Source organism: Pan troglodytes, chromosome 2 (assembly GCF_028858775.2).
Source record: "Pan troglodytes isolate AG18354 chromosome 2, NHGRI_mPanTro3-v2.0_pri, whole genome shotgun sequence".
NCBI classification, from domain to species: Eukaryota; Metazoa; Chordata; class Mammalia; order Primates; family Hominidae; genus Pan; species Pan troglodytes.
The window spans coordinates 42,219,729-42,238,128 of NC_086015.1; the positions used below are offsets into that span (position 1 = coordinate 42,219,729).

The 18,400-nt window shown below is 36.4% G+C and overlaps 1 protein-coding gene across 5 annotated transcripts in view; it reads left to right on the forward strand.

Annotated features, from left to right (window-relative positions):
- Positions 1-18,400, forward strand: part of OXSR1 (oxidative stress responsive kinase 1) — an 89,944-nt gene that overhangs the window by 49,638 nt on the left and 21,906 nt on the right. For all 5 annotated transcript variants that reach the window (XM_063805584.1, XM_526174.8, XM_054681694.2 and 2 more), the window contains 6 exons: positions 1,005-1,060; positions 6,439-6,548; positions 8,672-8,773; positions 9,430-9,563; positions 14,534-14,582; positions 15,212-15,277. In XM_063805584.1, coding sequence (XP_063661654.1) covers positions 1,005-1,060; positions 6,439-6,548; positions 8,672-8,773; positions 9,430-9,563; positions 14,534-14,582; positions 15,212-15,277 — 517 coding nt within the window. The remainder of the gene's footprint in view (positions 1-1,004; positions 1,061-6,438; positions 6,549-8,671; positions 8,774-9,429; positions 9,564-14,533; positions 14,583-15,211; positions 15,278-18,400) is intronic.

Sequence of the window (18,400 nt, forward strand, 5' to 3'; positions counted from 1 at the left end):
CAAAAATCGCATTTGGCAAGGGAAAGGGGTGTGTTTGTGCAACATTAATGGTGTCATATGAAATGCACTGGTCTCTTATTTGATTTGTTCATTTAATAATGTATGTTAGCATTTCATGTCACAACATGTTGATTGACATTATTTCATGGATGTAATAGAAATAATTTAACCTTTCTACTGTTGCTGGCTGTTACTAGTTTTTGTTTTTTATTACAAACAATGCTGCAGTAGAACCCCCTTGTACTTTCCCTGTAAATTGTGAGAGTTCCTCTAGGTTATCAAGAAATGGTTTTGCTACTCTTAGGATTTGGGGATTTTAAATTTTGCCAAAAACTTGTTTTTGCTAAAAAAAAAAAACTAAGTTGTAGATTTGAATGGATAGTATAATATTGTTTACATTGGGAGAAAAGCCCAGATATGTCATCGGTATATAGTCTGTTAACCAAACTGATAATAGTTGAAAACTTTGGAGAGAGTACGTAGACTTGAGAATGATGGTCAAAGGGATTTTGGCTTTTTTAGTTGTGTTTAGGTTTTTAAAGCAAGAATATTTTTCTATATTACTTGTTATAAATAGTTAAAACTATAGAGATGCCTGAGTAATTTCCATCTTTTTGTTACAGGCAAAGAATGTTCCCTGTTTTCAGTTGCATACTGATGATTTTAAAAATTTGATAATTCATTGGGGTATAGAAAAAAATATATTTCAAAATGTAGAATTAGGTGAGGGTCACATTCTTTGGCCACTTTTATCCCGATCAAGAATATTTGATCACTTGTGTTTTCTAGATATTATAGTAAGAACCTTTCTAGCTTTCTTTTTAATGTGTGGGTTTCTAGTACCAGTGACAACAATTTTACTATTAGTCTTAATATCCTTTAATATAAAATAGGACATTTAAATATTGCTAGTATTACATGAATATAGTAAACAATTGCTTAAATTATGTTACTCCAAAGAATAGATGTTTTTTGATACATAACTTTTTTTTTTTTTTTTAAAGAGATGTGAAAGCTGGAAACATTCTTCTTGGAGAAGATGGCTCAGTACAGATTGCAGGTAATGATTAGTATTTCTTTTTATTTGATTTAATGGTCAGTAGAACCACATTACTTATCTTTTATGTTTCCTTAGTCAGCATTCTCTCCTGTTCCCTGGACCATCTCTATTCAAGCATCCTCTGTTGGCACGTCATAGGATGCCACCGACTCTCAAGATATCTTCTCATACTCATCCTTCATTTCTGCTCTTAGACATTTTTTTCTGACCATTACTTGTTTCCTTCCAGCTATCCACTCCTTACTTCCATTAGGGTCTTCTGCTATGGGTTCTCATAGCATTCTGTACTTTCCTTTAAAGGAAAAGTAGTTGAGGATCTTCATTGTGTTTAAGAATAAGTACGTTATATAGAGGCTATACAGAGCTTCTTCTGTCCTGGGGGAAATGGAGTATTTGTCAATTAGGAAAAAGTGCCTGAGAAGTAGAAGTGCACTTTTGGCAGTTTCAGAGCTGAAGGGATAAGAGTTGCAGTCCAGGGCCTACCAAAAGTGGCTATCCTGATGAAACACCCCCTCCTCCAGGCTGAGACTCCAGAACGACTGTACCCAGGGATTGTCTAGCAAGCAGATCATCTGAGAAAACCTCAGCTTGGTCCCAGACTGCTAGAACAGTCAGGTGTTTGGCAGGAGGAAGATAATCACCCAAATCTTAAATTATTTCTTCATCTTTAAGAAGATAATTTAGGCGAACATCTTCATGTCTGTGAGGTAAGGAAATATTTTAACCAAGTCACATAAAGCTCTAATATAAAGGGAAAGATTGATAAATTTGACTCCTTTAAAATGAGCAACTTCTACTCATCAAAAGAGGAACAAATGGTTTATTACTATTAACAGAGTAAAAAGGTAAACCACAGAGTAGAGAAGATATTTGCAGCATGAATAATTGTTAAAGGGCTCAAGTGTAAAGCGTATAAAAAACTCACTGAGAGAAAAAAAAAACTCTAAAAAAGTGGGCAGAAAACTGGCATAGGCACTTCCCAAATGAAGACATCCAAATATAAATGTAGTAAAAGATGTTCAAGCTTACACTAGTAATTTGTTAAATGCAAAGTAAAATCACATTGTGACAACACGTTAAATTGATTGGCCTGGCAAAAACATCTTGACAGTACTAATTGTTGGTGTGGGTATAAAGCAAGGAAAAAAATCTCATTTCTGATGATGGGAATATAAATTGGTACAACCGTTTCATTACAGTTGAAGATATGCATACTGTTAGACTTTTGCTCCTAGGTGTATAGCCCAGAGAAACTCGTCTGTATCTGTGCCACAGTGTTCATAATCATTACAAGTTTGAAATAATCCCAATGCCAGTAGAATGGATAAATAAATTGTGGTTAATTATATACTGGAATACCGGGTTTTTGTTTGTTTGTTTGTTTGTTTGTTTTGAGACAGTCTCGCTCTGTTGCCCAGGCTGGAGTGCAGTGGTGCACTCTTGGCTCACTGCAACCTCTGCCTTCCAGGTTCAAAAGATTCTTGTGCCTCAGCCTCCCAAGTAGTTGGGATTACAGGCGTGCACCACTCCACCGACTAATTTTTGTATTTGTAGTAGAGACAGTGTTTCTCCATGTTGGCCAGGCTGGTCCTGAACTGTACCCACTAAAAAATAATTCCTCATTCCACCTCTCACCCCAGCCGTGGGTGACCACCATTCTCCTTTCTGTCTCCATGAATTTGACTACTTTAAGTACCTAAGTGAACTCATACAATATTTGTCCTTTTGTGATTGACTTTATTTCATTTTGTATAATGTCTTTAAGGTTCATGTTGTAGTGTCAGAATTTCATTACTTTTTAAAGCTGAATAATAATTCCATTGTATTTACGTGCTGCATTTTGTTTATCCATTCATTCATCAATGGGCATTTGAATTGCTTCCACCTTTTGGTCATTATGAATAATGCTGCTGTGAACACGAGTGTCCAAATATCTGTCTGAGTTTCTTGCATTCATTTCTTTTGGGTATATCCTCATAAGTAGAATTGCTGGATCGTATAGTTATTCTGTGTTTAAGTTTTTGAGGAATTGCTGTATTATTTTTCATAGCAGCTGTACCATTTTACATTCCCACCAAGAGTGCACAAGAATCCAATTTCTCCACATCCTCACCAACGCTTGTTAGTTTCTGGGTTTTTTGTTTTTTCAGGTGGTAGCCATTCTAAGGGATGTAAGGTGTTATCTATCTCATTGTGGTTTTGATTTGTATTTCCCTATTGATTAGTGATGGTGAACATCTTTTCATGTGCTTATTGGCCATTTGTATATCTTCTTTGGAGAAATGACTCCTTAATTCCTTTGCCCATTTTTAAATTGGAGTGTTTATTTTATTTTTGTTGTTGTTGTTGAATTGTAGGAGTTCTTTACATATTTTGGATGCCAATCCCTTATCAGATGTATGATTTGCAAAATATTTTCTCCCAGTCTGTGGGTTGCCTTTCACTGTGTTGATAGTGACCTTTGATGCACAAAAGTTTTAAAATTTTGATTATCTACTTTTTCTTTTGTTGCCTGAAATTTGGTATTATATCTCAGAAATCATTGCTAACGCCAGTGTCATGAAGCTTTTCTCCTATGTTTTAAGAGTTTTTATAGTTTAGGGGCTTCTAACTTTTTCATACCTTATTATAGATAACACTTATTATAATGTATTATAGTTGCCTGATTCCACCTTCTATATTAGAAGTTGCACAAAGGGGGGGACCTTGTCTTCCTTGATCATTACTTTTGATCCTGTCACATAATAGGCACCAAAGTCCATCTTGAACTTTAATTGAAATTTTGTTAATGAAGGAACTAAATTATTTTTTTCACATCTAAGTTACTCTTTCTCTTTAGTTGGCAATTTAAAACGAAAGGCAAATGGCATTTTTGCTCTTTGGTTTCTGTTTTTAACTTTATGGTTGGATTGATTATGTTTCCTTAGCATTGTAGCTGTGCAGGTTATTTAACAAGAATATTTTGGTAAAGGGGATATTATCACTTACATTCCTTAGCTAAATGTTTTAACTAGTCTTCAGGGTTCACTTGGAAACAAGCAGAGGTATACCAGCTGAAGATACAAAAATTCTGGATCATTATTAAGTTCTGGGTTTAAAATTCTGAATATTTTAAAGCTACTTGAAGGTTTTTAGTAGGTTTTAAAAAGTAAACACTCTTCATAATTGAACCTAAAAAATATGTTGTATATACATAAGTTGTTTGAGTCTTTATCATATTTAAGTATTTTAAGGCACGACTTTGTCTCTCTGGTTAGTGATAAGAATACCTAGTACTTATTGAGTGTTTAGTATTAAAATATATTACAGGGACTGTTCTAAGTATATTATTAAGTCATTTAATCCTTAACAACAACCTTGTTAAGTAAGTACTGTTACTGCCTCCTTTTTACAGATGAAGAAATTGTAGCACAAAGATTGAAAATACCTGCCCAAGTTCAGCTGACTAGTGGCAGAGCTGAATGCACTAAATGTACTTTTTCCCCTTCATATGCACTTCAAATTGTTTACTTTGTTATTGTTGTTACAAATGGAACATTTTAAAGTTTTTAGATATTTGCCGGTTTAGGAGTATTGAAAACTGTTAAGATGATGATGATGATGATGATGATGATGATGATGATTTTAGAGAAAGCGTCTTGCTCTGTCACCCAGGCCAGAGTGCAGTGGTGCAAATGTAGTTCACTGCAGCCTCAAACTCGTAGGCTCAAGCAGTCCTCCTACCTCAGCCTCCCAAGTAGCTAGGGCTACAGGTGCCTGCCACAATGCCCAGCTAATTTTCTATTTTTTGTACAGATGGGGTCTCACTGTGTTGCCCAGGCTGGTCTTGATCTCTTGGCCTCAAGTGGTCCTTCTGCCTCAGCTTCCCAAAGTGTTGGGATTACAGAAATGAGCCACTGTGCCCAGCCAAGATTATTGTGTGTTTTTTTTTATAATTCTAAGTGCATTCAGACAAGATTATTGTTTTTAAAACTGTACTATATAGACTTGCTATTTTTAAACTGTACTGTATAGACAAGCAATTATTTCAAATAATTGTTTGAAAATGGCAGAATTCATAGACTTCTGAATCTGGAATTTTAAAGTTTGCCATGCTAAAATTAGCCTTCTCACAATCGGGTTTTCTGTAATTTATTGTATTTTCAAATTTATTTCTATTTTCATAATTTCTATTTTATAATTCTGTTTTCAATTTGAAAATAGAATAAATTATGGACAAATACAGACTCATTTAACATAATGCAGAGTATTCTGGAATGGACACAAAACAAAAGGGGAGTCAGAAAAGGTGTATAAAAGTTGGATAAGGTGTGTAAGAGCCTCACTATATTAGTTAAAGTTCTTTTGGTTGTATTGGAAATTATCACTGGCTGACTTAACAAAGCAGAAATTTTTGAAATACACTAGGAAATACACAGAATAAAACAAATCTAGCCTCAGAATGGGCAGGAACCCAGTTGTGCTGGTGACCTTCAGGATGCTGTTAGCATGGCTCAGCTCCAGTGACCCTTAATTTCTTTGTCTTTCCATTCAAGCTTCACATTTCTAGGAGACTAATATAGGCCTACCTTGGATTAAGGTGTCTAACCCTGGCTCAAATCAGGTATGCCCAGGGGTCAAGGTGAGGGAGTACAGATACACAACCAGGGCTATTTACAGAAAAGGGGGGATCGTGGTGAGGCAGGCAGTCCTCCTCATCAGTGACTGGTACTTTGGCTTCAGTATTGTGGGATAAAATCTTTGTAGAGAAAATCCTGAGGCTTAGAGAGTTGAACTAAGTTTACCAATGTCATACATCTACCAAGAGGTGAAGTTAGGATATGTATTTAGAATTACGAACTCTGATTTATTTGGGGCTGAGTTCTTGAGAGCTCTTTGAATACTAAGCTAAAAAGGTTGGATTTCATTCTGTAGGAGTTTCTGAACTGAAAGGGCCATGTCAAAGTGATAATTTAAAAATGAATGGATAAATGAATCTGATAGTGGTATGTAGAGTGGATTAGAGCAAGGGGGAAAATTTGAGAAGATGATGATATGTGGGGGTGGAGAGGAAGGGAGTGAGGCACCTGCTAAGCTATGTCTTTTTTGTTTTTTTTGTTTTGTAAAGATGAGGTCTCCCTATGTTGCTTAGGCTGTTCTTGAACTCCTGAGCTCAAGTGAGCCTCCTGCCTTGGCCTCCCAGAGTGTTGGGATTATAGGTGTGAGCCACTGTTCCTAGTCTAAGCTATGTCTTAATTTAGTCAAGAAGTTCAGCAAAAAGATAAGAAACTATCATGCTTTTTATTTATATATAGGATGGTCACTACATTGTATTGTTTTCCTATTCATTTATGATAGTTGATGCACTTTAAATACCTTGCTGTTGTATTCTATTTCAGACTTTGGGGTTAGTGCTTTTTTAGCAACTGGTGGTGATATTACCCGAAATAAAGTGAGAAAGACCTTTGTTGGCACCCCTTGTTGGATGGCACCTGAAGTTATGGAACAGGTACCGTGTCTTTTTTTCTGTTTTAAATGGGTTAGGGCTTTGTTTTGAAACTGAAAAAACTTAATAGTGTTTGCTTTTCTTTGGCATACCAGGTTAGCTTTGGGAAACATGTCCCTGTTCCTTGGTTAGGATTTTAGTCCACCCTTGACAACAAAACAACAAAAACTCTCTAGAACTTTGCAAAGGATATATGAAACTCAGGAATAATATAATTGAGGTTTGTTTTAATAATTTTATTAGTACAAATTATACCAAATTTTACATATAGATTTATTGGTTTAATGATTTCTAAATTATGTCCAGTTTTGTTTCCTAAGCCTCCATATAGTTATTTCTAGTTCTTAATAGATGCTTCACATAAATGCCTTATAGGTATATCAAACTCAGTATGCTGCGAACCGAATTCATTTTTACTCTGTTTTAATCACCTGTATTCACCCTGTTGGTGAGGGAAGGATTCCCACTGTAAAGTTATGGGAATGGCTGAACATACAACACCTGACACTGGACAGATGAGATTGACAGCTGTCTATTAGTCACATATACTCACAGCCTAGGGGAGGAGGATAACTGCATGCTGTGCAGGACCAGCAGGGTTGCACTGAGTAACAGAATGAACGAGAAGGGGCTTTGGAGACAGGCTTTGTAGTACCAGCAGATTGCAGTGCCCCTTGGTTTCCTTGAGAAGATAAGATTGGCTGACAGGGAACCGAAATCTGCTTCTCAGGGGCAAGCAGGAACTGTACCTGGTCGTTTGATAAGGAGGATTGTTGGGCTAGGAGACATTATCTGCAAGAGCAGAGTAGGGAGGGGAACTTCTACTTAGGTCTCTAGAGGCCCTTCAGTTTTACCAGATGGCAGGGCAGCACATACTATTGATCCTTAATTTTAGGTCTTACACACTACACACTCCCCAAACCTATTTCTCCTATATTGCTTAGGATAGAAAATTAAAATTTATAACCATGTAATGTGCTGGTGACAGTGTATAAGTAGAGAAATTTGGCAACATATTCACTCTAAAAAGTTTAAAAGTATTCACAACCTTCGTAACTTTTTCATTATAGAAATTAAGGTGATAATACCATAATACAGATCGTTTGGAAAACAAAAAAGCTACCCCACTACAAAACATTTTGTTTTGATTCTTTCTAGTATTTTACTGTTTGTAAAAGTTTCAGGACGTATGAGCAATTTTGTGGTTTTTTTCCTCATGTTTTATCACAAATGTTTTTTATATGTTCACATAGAATTAATAAATATTGCTTTTAATTGACTAATTTTAAAAATATACCATACTTAACAGTTTCTTCACTGTTGGTGAACATTCCGTTTGTGTCTTTATTTTTTGTATTACCAAATATATTTAGATTTTGCCTACTTTATTTTATTGGTTTAAAGCTTATGAACACTTTCATTGTTCTTGGTACACATTAGAGGTAGCTTTTTTGTTTGTTTATTTTTAGAGACAGAGTCTTGCTCTGTCTCCCAGTCTGGAGTGCAGTGGTGCCATCATGGCTTACTGCAGCCTTGAACTCCTGGGCTCAAGCTAGCCTCCCGAGCAGCTGGACTGTAGGCATACGTCACCACTCCTAGCTAATTAAAACAATTTTTTTTTGTGGAGATGGGGTCTCACCATGTTGCCCAGGCTGGTCTTGAACTCCTGGCCTCAAGCCCACCTTATCCTCCCACCTCAGCCTCTCAAAGTGTTGGGATTACAGGCAAGAGCCACCGTGCCCCACCTCAGAAGCTAACTTTTTTTTTTTTTTGAGGTGGAATTTCACTCTTGTTGCCCAGTCTGGAGTGCAATGGCATGATCTCAGTTCACCGCAACCTCTACCTCCTGGGTTCAAGTGATTCTCCTGCCTCAGCCTTCCGAATAGCTGAGATTACAGGCACGCGCCACCGTGCCCGGCTAATTTTGTATTTTTTTTTTTTTTTAGTAGTGATGGAGTTTCTCCATGTTGGTCAGGCCGGTCTTGAACTCCCAACCTCAGGTGATTCGCCTGCCTCAGCCTCCCAAAGTGCTGGGATTACAGGTGTGAGCCTCCACCCTGGCCAGAAGCTAACTTTTAAAAGTCCTTTTATGCTGGTAAAAATAATCATGCAAATCTGTTTTGCAGGTCCGTGGTTATGATTTCAAAGCTGATATTTGGAGTTTTGGAATTACAGCAATTGAATTGGCCACAGGGGCGGCTCCTTATCATAAATATCCACCAATGAAGGTGAGGCTTGTATTCCAAATACTACCCCAGCTCAAGTCCCAATTCCTTTTCAGAGCCATTTGCCAGTCTTTTAATTTTTTTTTATTGTGGTAAAATACACATAACATAAAATCGACCATCATCTTTAACCATTTTGAGTATATAGTTCAATGGTATTAAATGCATTCATCACGTTGTGCAGTTGTCACCACCATCTGTATCCAAACTCTTCATTTTAAAACTGGAACTCTATACCCATTAAATAGTAACTCTTGATTCCCATTCTTAGCCCCTTGGCAATCACTTTTTGTCTCTATGATTTTGACTACTCTCAATACCTCATATAAGTAGAATCACACAGTGTTTATCTTTGCATGGCTAGCGTAATGTCCCCAAGGTTCATCCATGTTGTAGCATGTTGAAGAATTTTCTTGCTTTTTAAGGCTGAATAATATCCATTGCGTGTGTGTGTTGAGAAGCTAACCATCTACAGCAGATTATTTACGTGAAATACACGTAATAACTCTGGGTTTTAAACAACTGATTCAGATATGAACTTACAGAAAATAAAATGTTTGTATGTTGGTCGGGGGGTGCCTGTATTGAAAAATCTTGACCGCAATAGTTAAACTTTACTGAGTCATCACAAGTTTATAGTATATTGAAAATTCTTGCAGGTTTTAATGCTGACACTGCAGAACGATCCTCCTTCTTTGGAAACTGGTGTTCAAGATAAAGAAATGCTGAAAAAATATGGAAAATCATTTAGAAAAATGATTTCATTGTGCCTTCAAAAAGATCCAGAAAAAAGGTAAAATATGAGAAAAAGTCTACTTTTCTCTCTAATAAAACATTGTGAGAAGTCTAAGAATCACATACTCGTATGTACAGGAAATTATTTTCAAAAGAACTAAATATAAACCTAAAAAAAGTATACAGAGACCATTATACTAGATTGGAAATGAATTGATTTCTGCCTTCTTTGTAGTATACAGTGTACCCTAAATAGTTCAGCTTTTTCCTTGTTAATTTCTTATAAAGTTGTACATTGTGAATTCTGTATTAATAAATGCCAAGTTAGTGGAGAGGTTTGTTTTTAATTTGCATTTAAAATTTATAAATGAATGTCTTAATGCCATTTACAGTATTAATAAAGGAAAGACCCATAGAAAATTTATATTTAGTGTCTAATAATCATACTTATTTCCATGTTAGAAAGATATTTTAGTAAGTGGACCAAAAATTCAAATAGCTTCCTTATCAATATTAGACAGATTGAATGACAAGTGAGCAAATAAATAAGAACATCCGATATGTGTAACTTCATGAATTAAGCAGAATCGTAGAATGTTGGGGATCATTGAGTACAACCTTTTATTTTTGAGGTCACTTGATACTTAGTCATAGGAGTAGGACTTGAATCTCAAAGTCCTGATTCCTAACTTAGGGCTCTGTTCCCTCTGAATCTTATTTGTCTGTTTCACATATATATTCCACTCAGCTTCTTAGCACTGAGTTCTTTAATTTTTGTTTCTCTAAAGATCATTAAAAGGGAAAGACTTTGATGTTCTTGATCACATCTCTAGTATATGTAATAGGGTTTCAGAATTTATTGTTGGAAATATTGGAAAGGGTAAGAAAAACAGGTAGCAAAATTTATACCTGTGTTTTTATAATTTTTTTTTTCTGTTTCTGAGTAAACAGTTAAAAAAGACAGGAAACACTTTTCTTTTATCAAATTAGTTGGTTAAAGGAACAAAATTATCTTGTTACAAATACCTAGAAATGCCAGATAAAATCTATCCAACTTAAAGATTCTCAGATGCCAGAAATAATGAGGAAGCCCTAAGTTAAAGAAGAAATATTGTGAACTAATCCCATGGCTGTTTTCAGTGGGTCACTATTCATTCTGATAACCTACTGATTTGGATTTATAACTCCCATATGAAAACTGGAAGTGAGATCTTGGGTCCACCCAGTGGGGAGTTTGAACTGAGATTCTTCTTAAAGCTAAGAACTTCAGATGTCTGTATCCTTAGTAAAAGGATAGACAAGAATAAAAATTGTCATCACCAAGAGACAACAAAAACCTCTCCTGAATAATCAAGCCCTTCAACCTGGACATTCCACAGGTTTAGAGTCTATACTACCTATGTTATCCAGGAACCCACAGGATTAGAAAGTTAAAAAAGCTTCACCAAATCAGTTTTTATTTTTGACGGAAGTAGTCACAGAGCTGCACTGGAAGAACACTTTCAAACTCTAGCTCCCATTGGATTCCTGAACATAATGCCCCACTGTAATAAGGTCACAATCCAAAATTAAGAAACACACAGTGAAACAATGCATTATGAACTAGTTAGCAGACACAAGCAGAAGGATTAGTGCTCCAGAAGATTTAGGTAATGCAGTGAAAATCTGAAAAGATACAAAATTAAGTATATTGAAAATAATTAAAATTAGAAGAAATCAGACCCACAAGAGAAGACTGTGACTATGACAGAAGAACCAAATAGCAATGCCAGAAATGAAAAATACAGTGATTAATGTTTAAAACTTTCCATGAGTGTGAGCTGGACTTGTTGACTCACTTCTGATGAGTAGAGTATGAAAAAGGAAAAATAGCAACTTTACAATGCACCTCCTCTACCCAATGACCAAGGTTAACATCACTATTAATAATACATTGATAAGACTGATATGTACCTCTTGATATGGTGCAATGAGAAGGGCATATATATAACCTGTGAGGTATTCTTCCTCCAAATCCGTAACTTCGGTCTATAATGAGAAAACATCTGACAAACCCAAATCGAGGAATATGCAGCAAGATACCTGACCAGCACTCTTCAAAACTGTCAAGGAAGAGAGACTAAGAAACTGTCACAGATTGGAGGAAATTAAGAAGACGTGAAGACGGAAAGCAACAGAGTATCCTATACTAGATCCTGGGACAGAAAAAGGACATTAGTGGAAAAACTGGAGAAATGGAATGAAGTCTGTAGTTTAGTTAATAGTATTGTACCAGTGTTGATATTTTAGTTGATTTCTTTATTATTATACTGTGGTTATGTAAAAGGTTCACAATAGCAGAAGGTGGTGAATGGCATGTAGGAACTCTGTACTAGCTTTGCAGCTCTTCTGTAAGTCAAAAATTATTATAAAACTTTAAGAAAACTGGAACCTATAGAAAATCTATTCCAGTTTGTAAACCAAAATTAAACTTTGTTTAGAACATTGCTAAGTTAAAATAACACGCACAATGGACTGGTTAAACAGAACAACCAATAAAACAAAAAAGAGATTATTTACTCATCAAGTACCAGGCACTGTGGTAAACACTTAACATATATTGTTTAATTCTCACAGTAATCCTTTGAGGATAGCACTGTTATTTTCTTTATTTTACAAATGAAGAAACTGAATCACAGAGAGGTTAAGTAACCTTCTCCAAAGTCACACAGCTAATAAATGGTGGAATCAGAATTCTGACCCATGCAATTGGACTAGAGTTAGCCTGTTTTAATCAGACTACACTATACTGAGGAAATTGCTCAGAATGTAGCACAGAAAGATCAAAGAGGGAATATGAAAGAAATATTAACATTTGGAGGGTAGACTGAGAAGGTTCAGTATGTTTGTATGTATGCACATCCACACACACACACACACACAAATGTACGTATACATATACATGAACTTACCAGGAAAGACTAGAGAGAATGTAGGAGAAGCGATATTCAAAGAAATAATGGCTGAGAATTTTCCAGAGTTGATGAAAGACCTATATTCTCAGAGTAAAGAACCATCCCCCTAGAATTCCAAGCAGTGTCCCCCTTGTTCCACTTGTACAAGTTGTTGTGAAACTACTGGGCACGAAGCAAAGACAAACTCCTACAGGCAACCTCGGGGAACAGATTACCTACTGAGGATTAGCAGGTAGACTTGACAGCTACTTCCCCAATAACACAACAGTTGAGGCCAATGTTTAGTGAAATGCTCAGAGAAAATGCAGTCATGTGTCACTTAAAATGATGAGGATACATTCTGTAATATGTGTATTAGGCAGTTTTGTCGTTGTTTGAACATCGTGGAGTGTACTTACACAAACTTTGATGGTACAGCCTACTGCATGCCTAGGCTATTTAGTGTAGCCTGTTGCTCTGACTACTGTCAGATACACAGTATATTGTTGGCCAAAGCATTAAGAGGCTCATGACTGTGACTTTAACCCAGAGTTCTCCAGCTAGTCAGACTATCATTCAAGAATGAGCATGAAATTATTTTGCACACAGAAATTGAGTTTTCCAGTCACATTCTGTCACTTAAAGAACCCATAAGTTGTACTTTAGAAAGAAGGAAATGAAGTCAGAAGAAAGGAATGAATAATAAGAAGCAATGTTGAGCAATCACATTGTTGAGCGTATTGAGAAGCAATTGTTGAGCATATGAAAAAATAAGAGTGATAATGTAGGATTTCAGTTTGCATAGCACTTTCACATTTATTCAGCTTTTTAATCTTTATAATAATCATCTGAGGTGCTGGTTCTTAAACTTGAATGCATATTGGAATTACCTGGGGAGTTTTAAACATTACTAAAGCCAATTAAAGATTCTGCTTTAATTGGTTTGAGGTACAGCCTGGTCATTGGTTTTGTTTGTTTGTTCGTTTGTTTGTTTTTGAGACAGTCTTGCTTTGTCGCCCAGGCTGGAGTACAGTGGCACAATCTTGGCTCACTGCAACCTCCGCCTCATGGGTTCAAGCAATTCTCCTGCCTCAGCCTCCCAAGTAGCTGGGACTACAGGCGCACGCCACCATGCCCTGCTAATTTTTGTGTTTTTCTTAGCAGAGACTGGGTGTCACCATATTGGCCAGGCTGGTCTTGAACTCCTGATATCGTGATCCACCCACCTTGGCCTCCCAAAGTTCTGGGATTACAAGCATGAGCCATGGTGCCCGCTGGTCATTGGGATTTTTACATTCCTCCCAGATAGTTCAATGCACAGCAGTGTTTAAGAACTTAGGGGCTTGGCCAAGTAATACTGAACCTTAGAGAGGTTGTGATTTGCTCAGGATCAGGTAGGTGTGTGGCAAAATCAGGTCCAGTCTCTTAAATGTTAAATTCTTTATTCTGAATGATACTCTTTTAAAAGCTTGTAAAATTGACAGTCGTGTCTTTACTTAAAAGGAAATAAGACCATGAAGAAATGAGTTAAACACTGAGTTTTGTTAAATTTGGGGAATATACTTTTAGAATTTTCATTTTTAAAGGGAGATTGTGAAATCTGTTTTTAGGGATCTGTGGTTACCTAAATTGAAGGCTGGCAGGCTACCATGTGGCAAGAAGTGGAGGTCTTGATTTGGTCCATTTCCTCTTTGTGTGTTTAAATATATTTTTATGCCTTGCTAAAAATGTTAGATAGATATTTTCTAGCTTACTTATTGGGAAATAATATTAAATATTAAATTAATATTATTAAATAGCAAATATATTAGACTCTATTAAGAAATCATGCTTCCAGAAAAAACATTTCACTAATGATTTTTTCAAAGAATCTACAATAATTATTATCAGAATATTTGTTTTGAGTTTTTTATTTTATTCAATGTCCTGTATCAAGTTTATTTTACTTTTGCTTTTTAGCAGTTTAAGGAAAGTAGAGTATACTGAGTTTTTATTTTGCTGTTGAAAAAAATTTTTTCTCATTTTTGATGATGGAATCTGACATTACACTTGAATTAATTATAAAAACTTTTCTTCCCTCCCTTCCTGGTTTTAGACCAACAGCAGCAGAACTATTAAGGCACAAATTTTTCCAGAAAGCAAAGGTAGGAAATTCCAGCTTTTGATTATGTGTGTTCATAGGATGCTCCTCAATTACTCAGATTATGTTCAGTGCTTAGAAGTTGGATGATTATGTTTGGAAAAATGATGGTAGATAAAATAATTGCAGAAAGCACTATGTATACAGTCTTTGGTAATTAAGATAATTGCTTCAGAATTTAGTAAATCCGTTTTTAAATATTAGGTTAAACTGATCATAGGAACAATGATTATTAAATTTTGCCATTATAAATATAATTTGTGAAAAATACCGAACTCTGGTTTTAAGGTTTACTACTGAATTTGTAAACATCTCATTTCCCAAATATATCAGATAGTAGGATGTTACTGTAGTTGGAAATGTAGGACCATGATCTCAAAGAACATACAGTACAGCAAACTCTTCATAGACAGTGGTTCATACGGTGTACTACATCTTAATTTTCTGTCTCAATTTATGAAATTGTGGTAGTAACATACTAAAGGAGCTTCAGAGTGAAAGAATGAAAGTTTTTCTCACACTTCATTACAGAACAGTTACTATATCACATTTTGATTATGGTGAACTTTTTTGTGGGTTTTTTTTGGTACCTTAAAAACTTGTAAGAACAAAATACTTACTTTTCCTCTCCAGAATAAAGAATTTCTTCAAGAAAAAATATTGCAGAGAGCACCAACCATTTCTGAAAGAGCAAAAAAGGTAAATCAGAATTTAACTCAGTTTTCCTGAAGAATTTACTTTATTTTAGGATTTTGAAAACATGTTAAGTAATACATTGTTAATGGTATATGAGAATTACTGGTTTTCTGTCGATCCTTTCTAAAGCATTCTTTGATACATTCATTCAGCAAATATCTTTGGTCTACCATATGCCTTGGTATTACTCTGCTATCTTTTAGGATGAAAAGGGATGCTAGACAGTAATTGGTAAATTAATTCTAAACTCTGTTTGATAACTGTTTCCAGCTACCAGAGTGAGTTGTGATTTTACATGACATTTATAGCTTTGGGTATAAGTCACAGTACCCTCTTTGGAACTCCAAATTTTCTACTGCCTTTACAGAAAGACTGAAAGAACTTTATTATGCATATGTAATTTCTAAGAAGTTTGGTCATGATGTGAGCACACAGAATGCTTTAATATCTCAGTTTGGGCAGAATATATTAATCTTCCTGTCCATGATACTTTTATGAACCTCCGTGAGAGCAGGGAGAAGAAAATCCTCCCTTTTCCTCACTCTTACTTCTCTGTTCAAGCAGACTTATCCAATGTGAAGGAAAGGAGGCAGTTTGGGCTTCTGCTGATGATAGACTTGAAGAAGGTAAAGGTCTTACACCTTGTATAATATAGTGGTAGGCCTGTCCAAGAAGTTAGAAGCATTATGTCTAGCAGTGGCTTATTCTCTTCTGTAGATCTCACTGCTTGGGGATTTTGATACATTCCAAGAATTTAACACAATGAAGAACCAGAAATGTATATTAAATACTTGGAAATGATATTCTTAATAAGCACTGGTAAAACAGTTAACTTGTCTCAATTTTAGAGATATATCTTTTTCAGTGGCTATAATGCATCGTTACATATCAGAATCACTTGGGGACTTAAAAAAAAAAAAGAAAGAAACATGGACAATGTCATCCCAAACCAATTAAAGTCATGTCTCTAGTGGATGAGACCTGGACGATTATTCTCATGGATAGCTACTAGGTTAAAAACTCACTTGGCTCATTCCTTCACTTTATGTCAAGTCTACTCAATTGGCCTTTCCTCAGAATAATATTCTCTGATTACTAAAACAGTACCCTCCCATGACTCTCTATCCCTTTACCCTACTTATCACCATCTGACATTTTACAGTGTTTCTTTACCATTAGAATAACAGCTTAATGAGAACAGGGACTTTTTTTCATTGCTGTATCTTCAGTGTGCCTAGAATAGTTCCTGACACACAGGATATTCTTAAATAATATGTATATATTTTTATGCTTATTAATATGTATAAAATTTCTATGCTTATTATTGTTTATAATAAATCCCATCTGAGATACGTGTTGATTTATATCTGAAATCTGATTAATTTAAGAAGAGTAAGTTGGGTGCAGTGGCTCATGCCTGTAATCCCAGCACTTTGGGAAGCCAAGGCAGGTGGATCACTTGAGGCCAGGAGTCCAAGACCAGCCTGGCCAACATGGTGAAACCTCGTCTCTACTAAAAATACAAAACTTAGCCTGGCGTGGTAGTACATGTCTGTAATTCCAGCTACTCGGAAGGCTGAGGCATGAGAATCATTTGAATGCAGAAGAGGGAGGTTGCAGTGAGCTGAGATTGTGCCACTGTACTCCAGCCTGGGCGACAGAGCAAGACTCTGTCTCAAAAAAAACAAAAGAAGAGCGAGCCTCAGACCGGGGATATGGTGACTCATGCTTGTAATCCCAGCACCTCTGGGAGGCTGAGGTGGGAGGATAGCTTGATCCCAGGAGTTCAAGGCTAGCCTGAGCAACATAGTGAGACCCCATATCTATAAAAAGAATTTAAAAATTAATGAGCTATGGTGGCATACACCTCTGGTCCCGGCTATTCAGGATGTTGAGGTGGGAGGATCGCTTGAGCCTGGGAGGTTGAAGGCACAGTCAACTGTGATCATACCACTGTACTTCAGCCTGGGTGAATACCTGCATATATTTCCACCCTCCTGCCAAAAATTACCTACTAAAAGAACTGTTAAGAGAATAAAAAGAGATCAAGCATGGTGGCTCACGCCTGTAATCCCAGCACTTTGGGAGGCTGAGGCGGATGGATTGCTTGAGCTCAGGAGTTCAAAACCAGCCTGGGCAACATGGCAGACCCTATCTCTACTAAAAATACAAAAATTAAAATTAGCCAGGCATGGTGGTGCGTGCCTGTGGTCCCAGCTACTCAGGAGGCTGAGGTGGGAGGATTGTTTGAGCCTGCAGGGCAGAGGTTGTAGTGAGCCAAGATCATGCCACTGCACTCCAGCCCGGGTGACAGGTGAGACTGTGTCTCAAAACGAAAAGAAAAAAGAGAATAAAAAGAAAAGGCATAAACCTCTAGTGGACAAAAAATGAGAGAAGTGAAAGCTGCAACCAAATTTTCAAAACTTTGATGCCCATAAATTAGTGGTAAAGGACTTGGCAAATCAGCGGACTATAATTGCTAAGCCAGTATTAAGAAAAGCTTGAAAGCTACCATATACAACAGAACCCTGAAAGGTAAGGGAATTAATAGTGCCAGGTACCTCCAGAAATGAGAGTGAAAGTAGGGCTAAAAACAGGAAGATTGGTTGACAATCTTAAGATAGAGTTAGACTCTGGTCCCTCCCCCACTCCATGCTGCACTCCAGGAGATGTCTGGAGGTTTATTCTGCAGAAGGGTAAAAGAAATGGTCTCTGAACTGAAGGACACCAGGCACAGTTAAAGATGGGAATAACTTACTGAAAAGGGCATTTAAGTAATTGTTTACACATTGAATGTTAAGAATCTATCCATATCATTTCATTCAACTCCTGGAACATAAACATTAAGGCTTATTACCCCCTAGACAAGACGTTGAAAAATCCTTATTTGATCAATCTGACTAGCCTAAGAGGAAAAACAGAAGTACTGACATTGGAGGTGGGAAATGCTCACCCACATCACTCTGCAGTGAAGCAAACTCCACCCACTTAAAAGCTCAGTGTTTCCAATCAGTGCTTTAGTTCCTTGCTCTTAAATATGAGCATAGATCTAGGATCACAGGATACCTCAGGGAAACCTCTTAATGTGAAAAATAGAGGTCAAAATAAACAGAAAAAAAGAGAAAC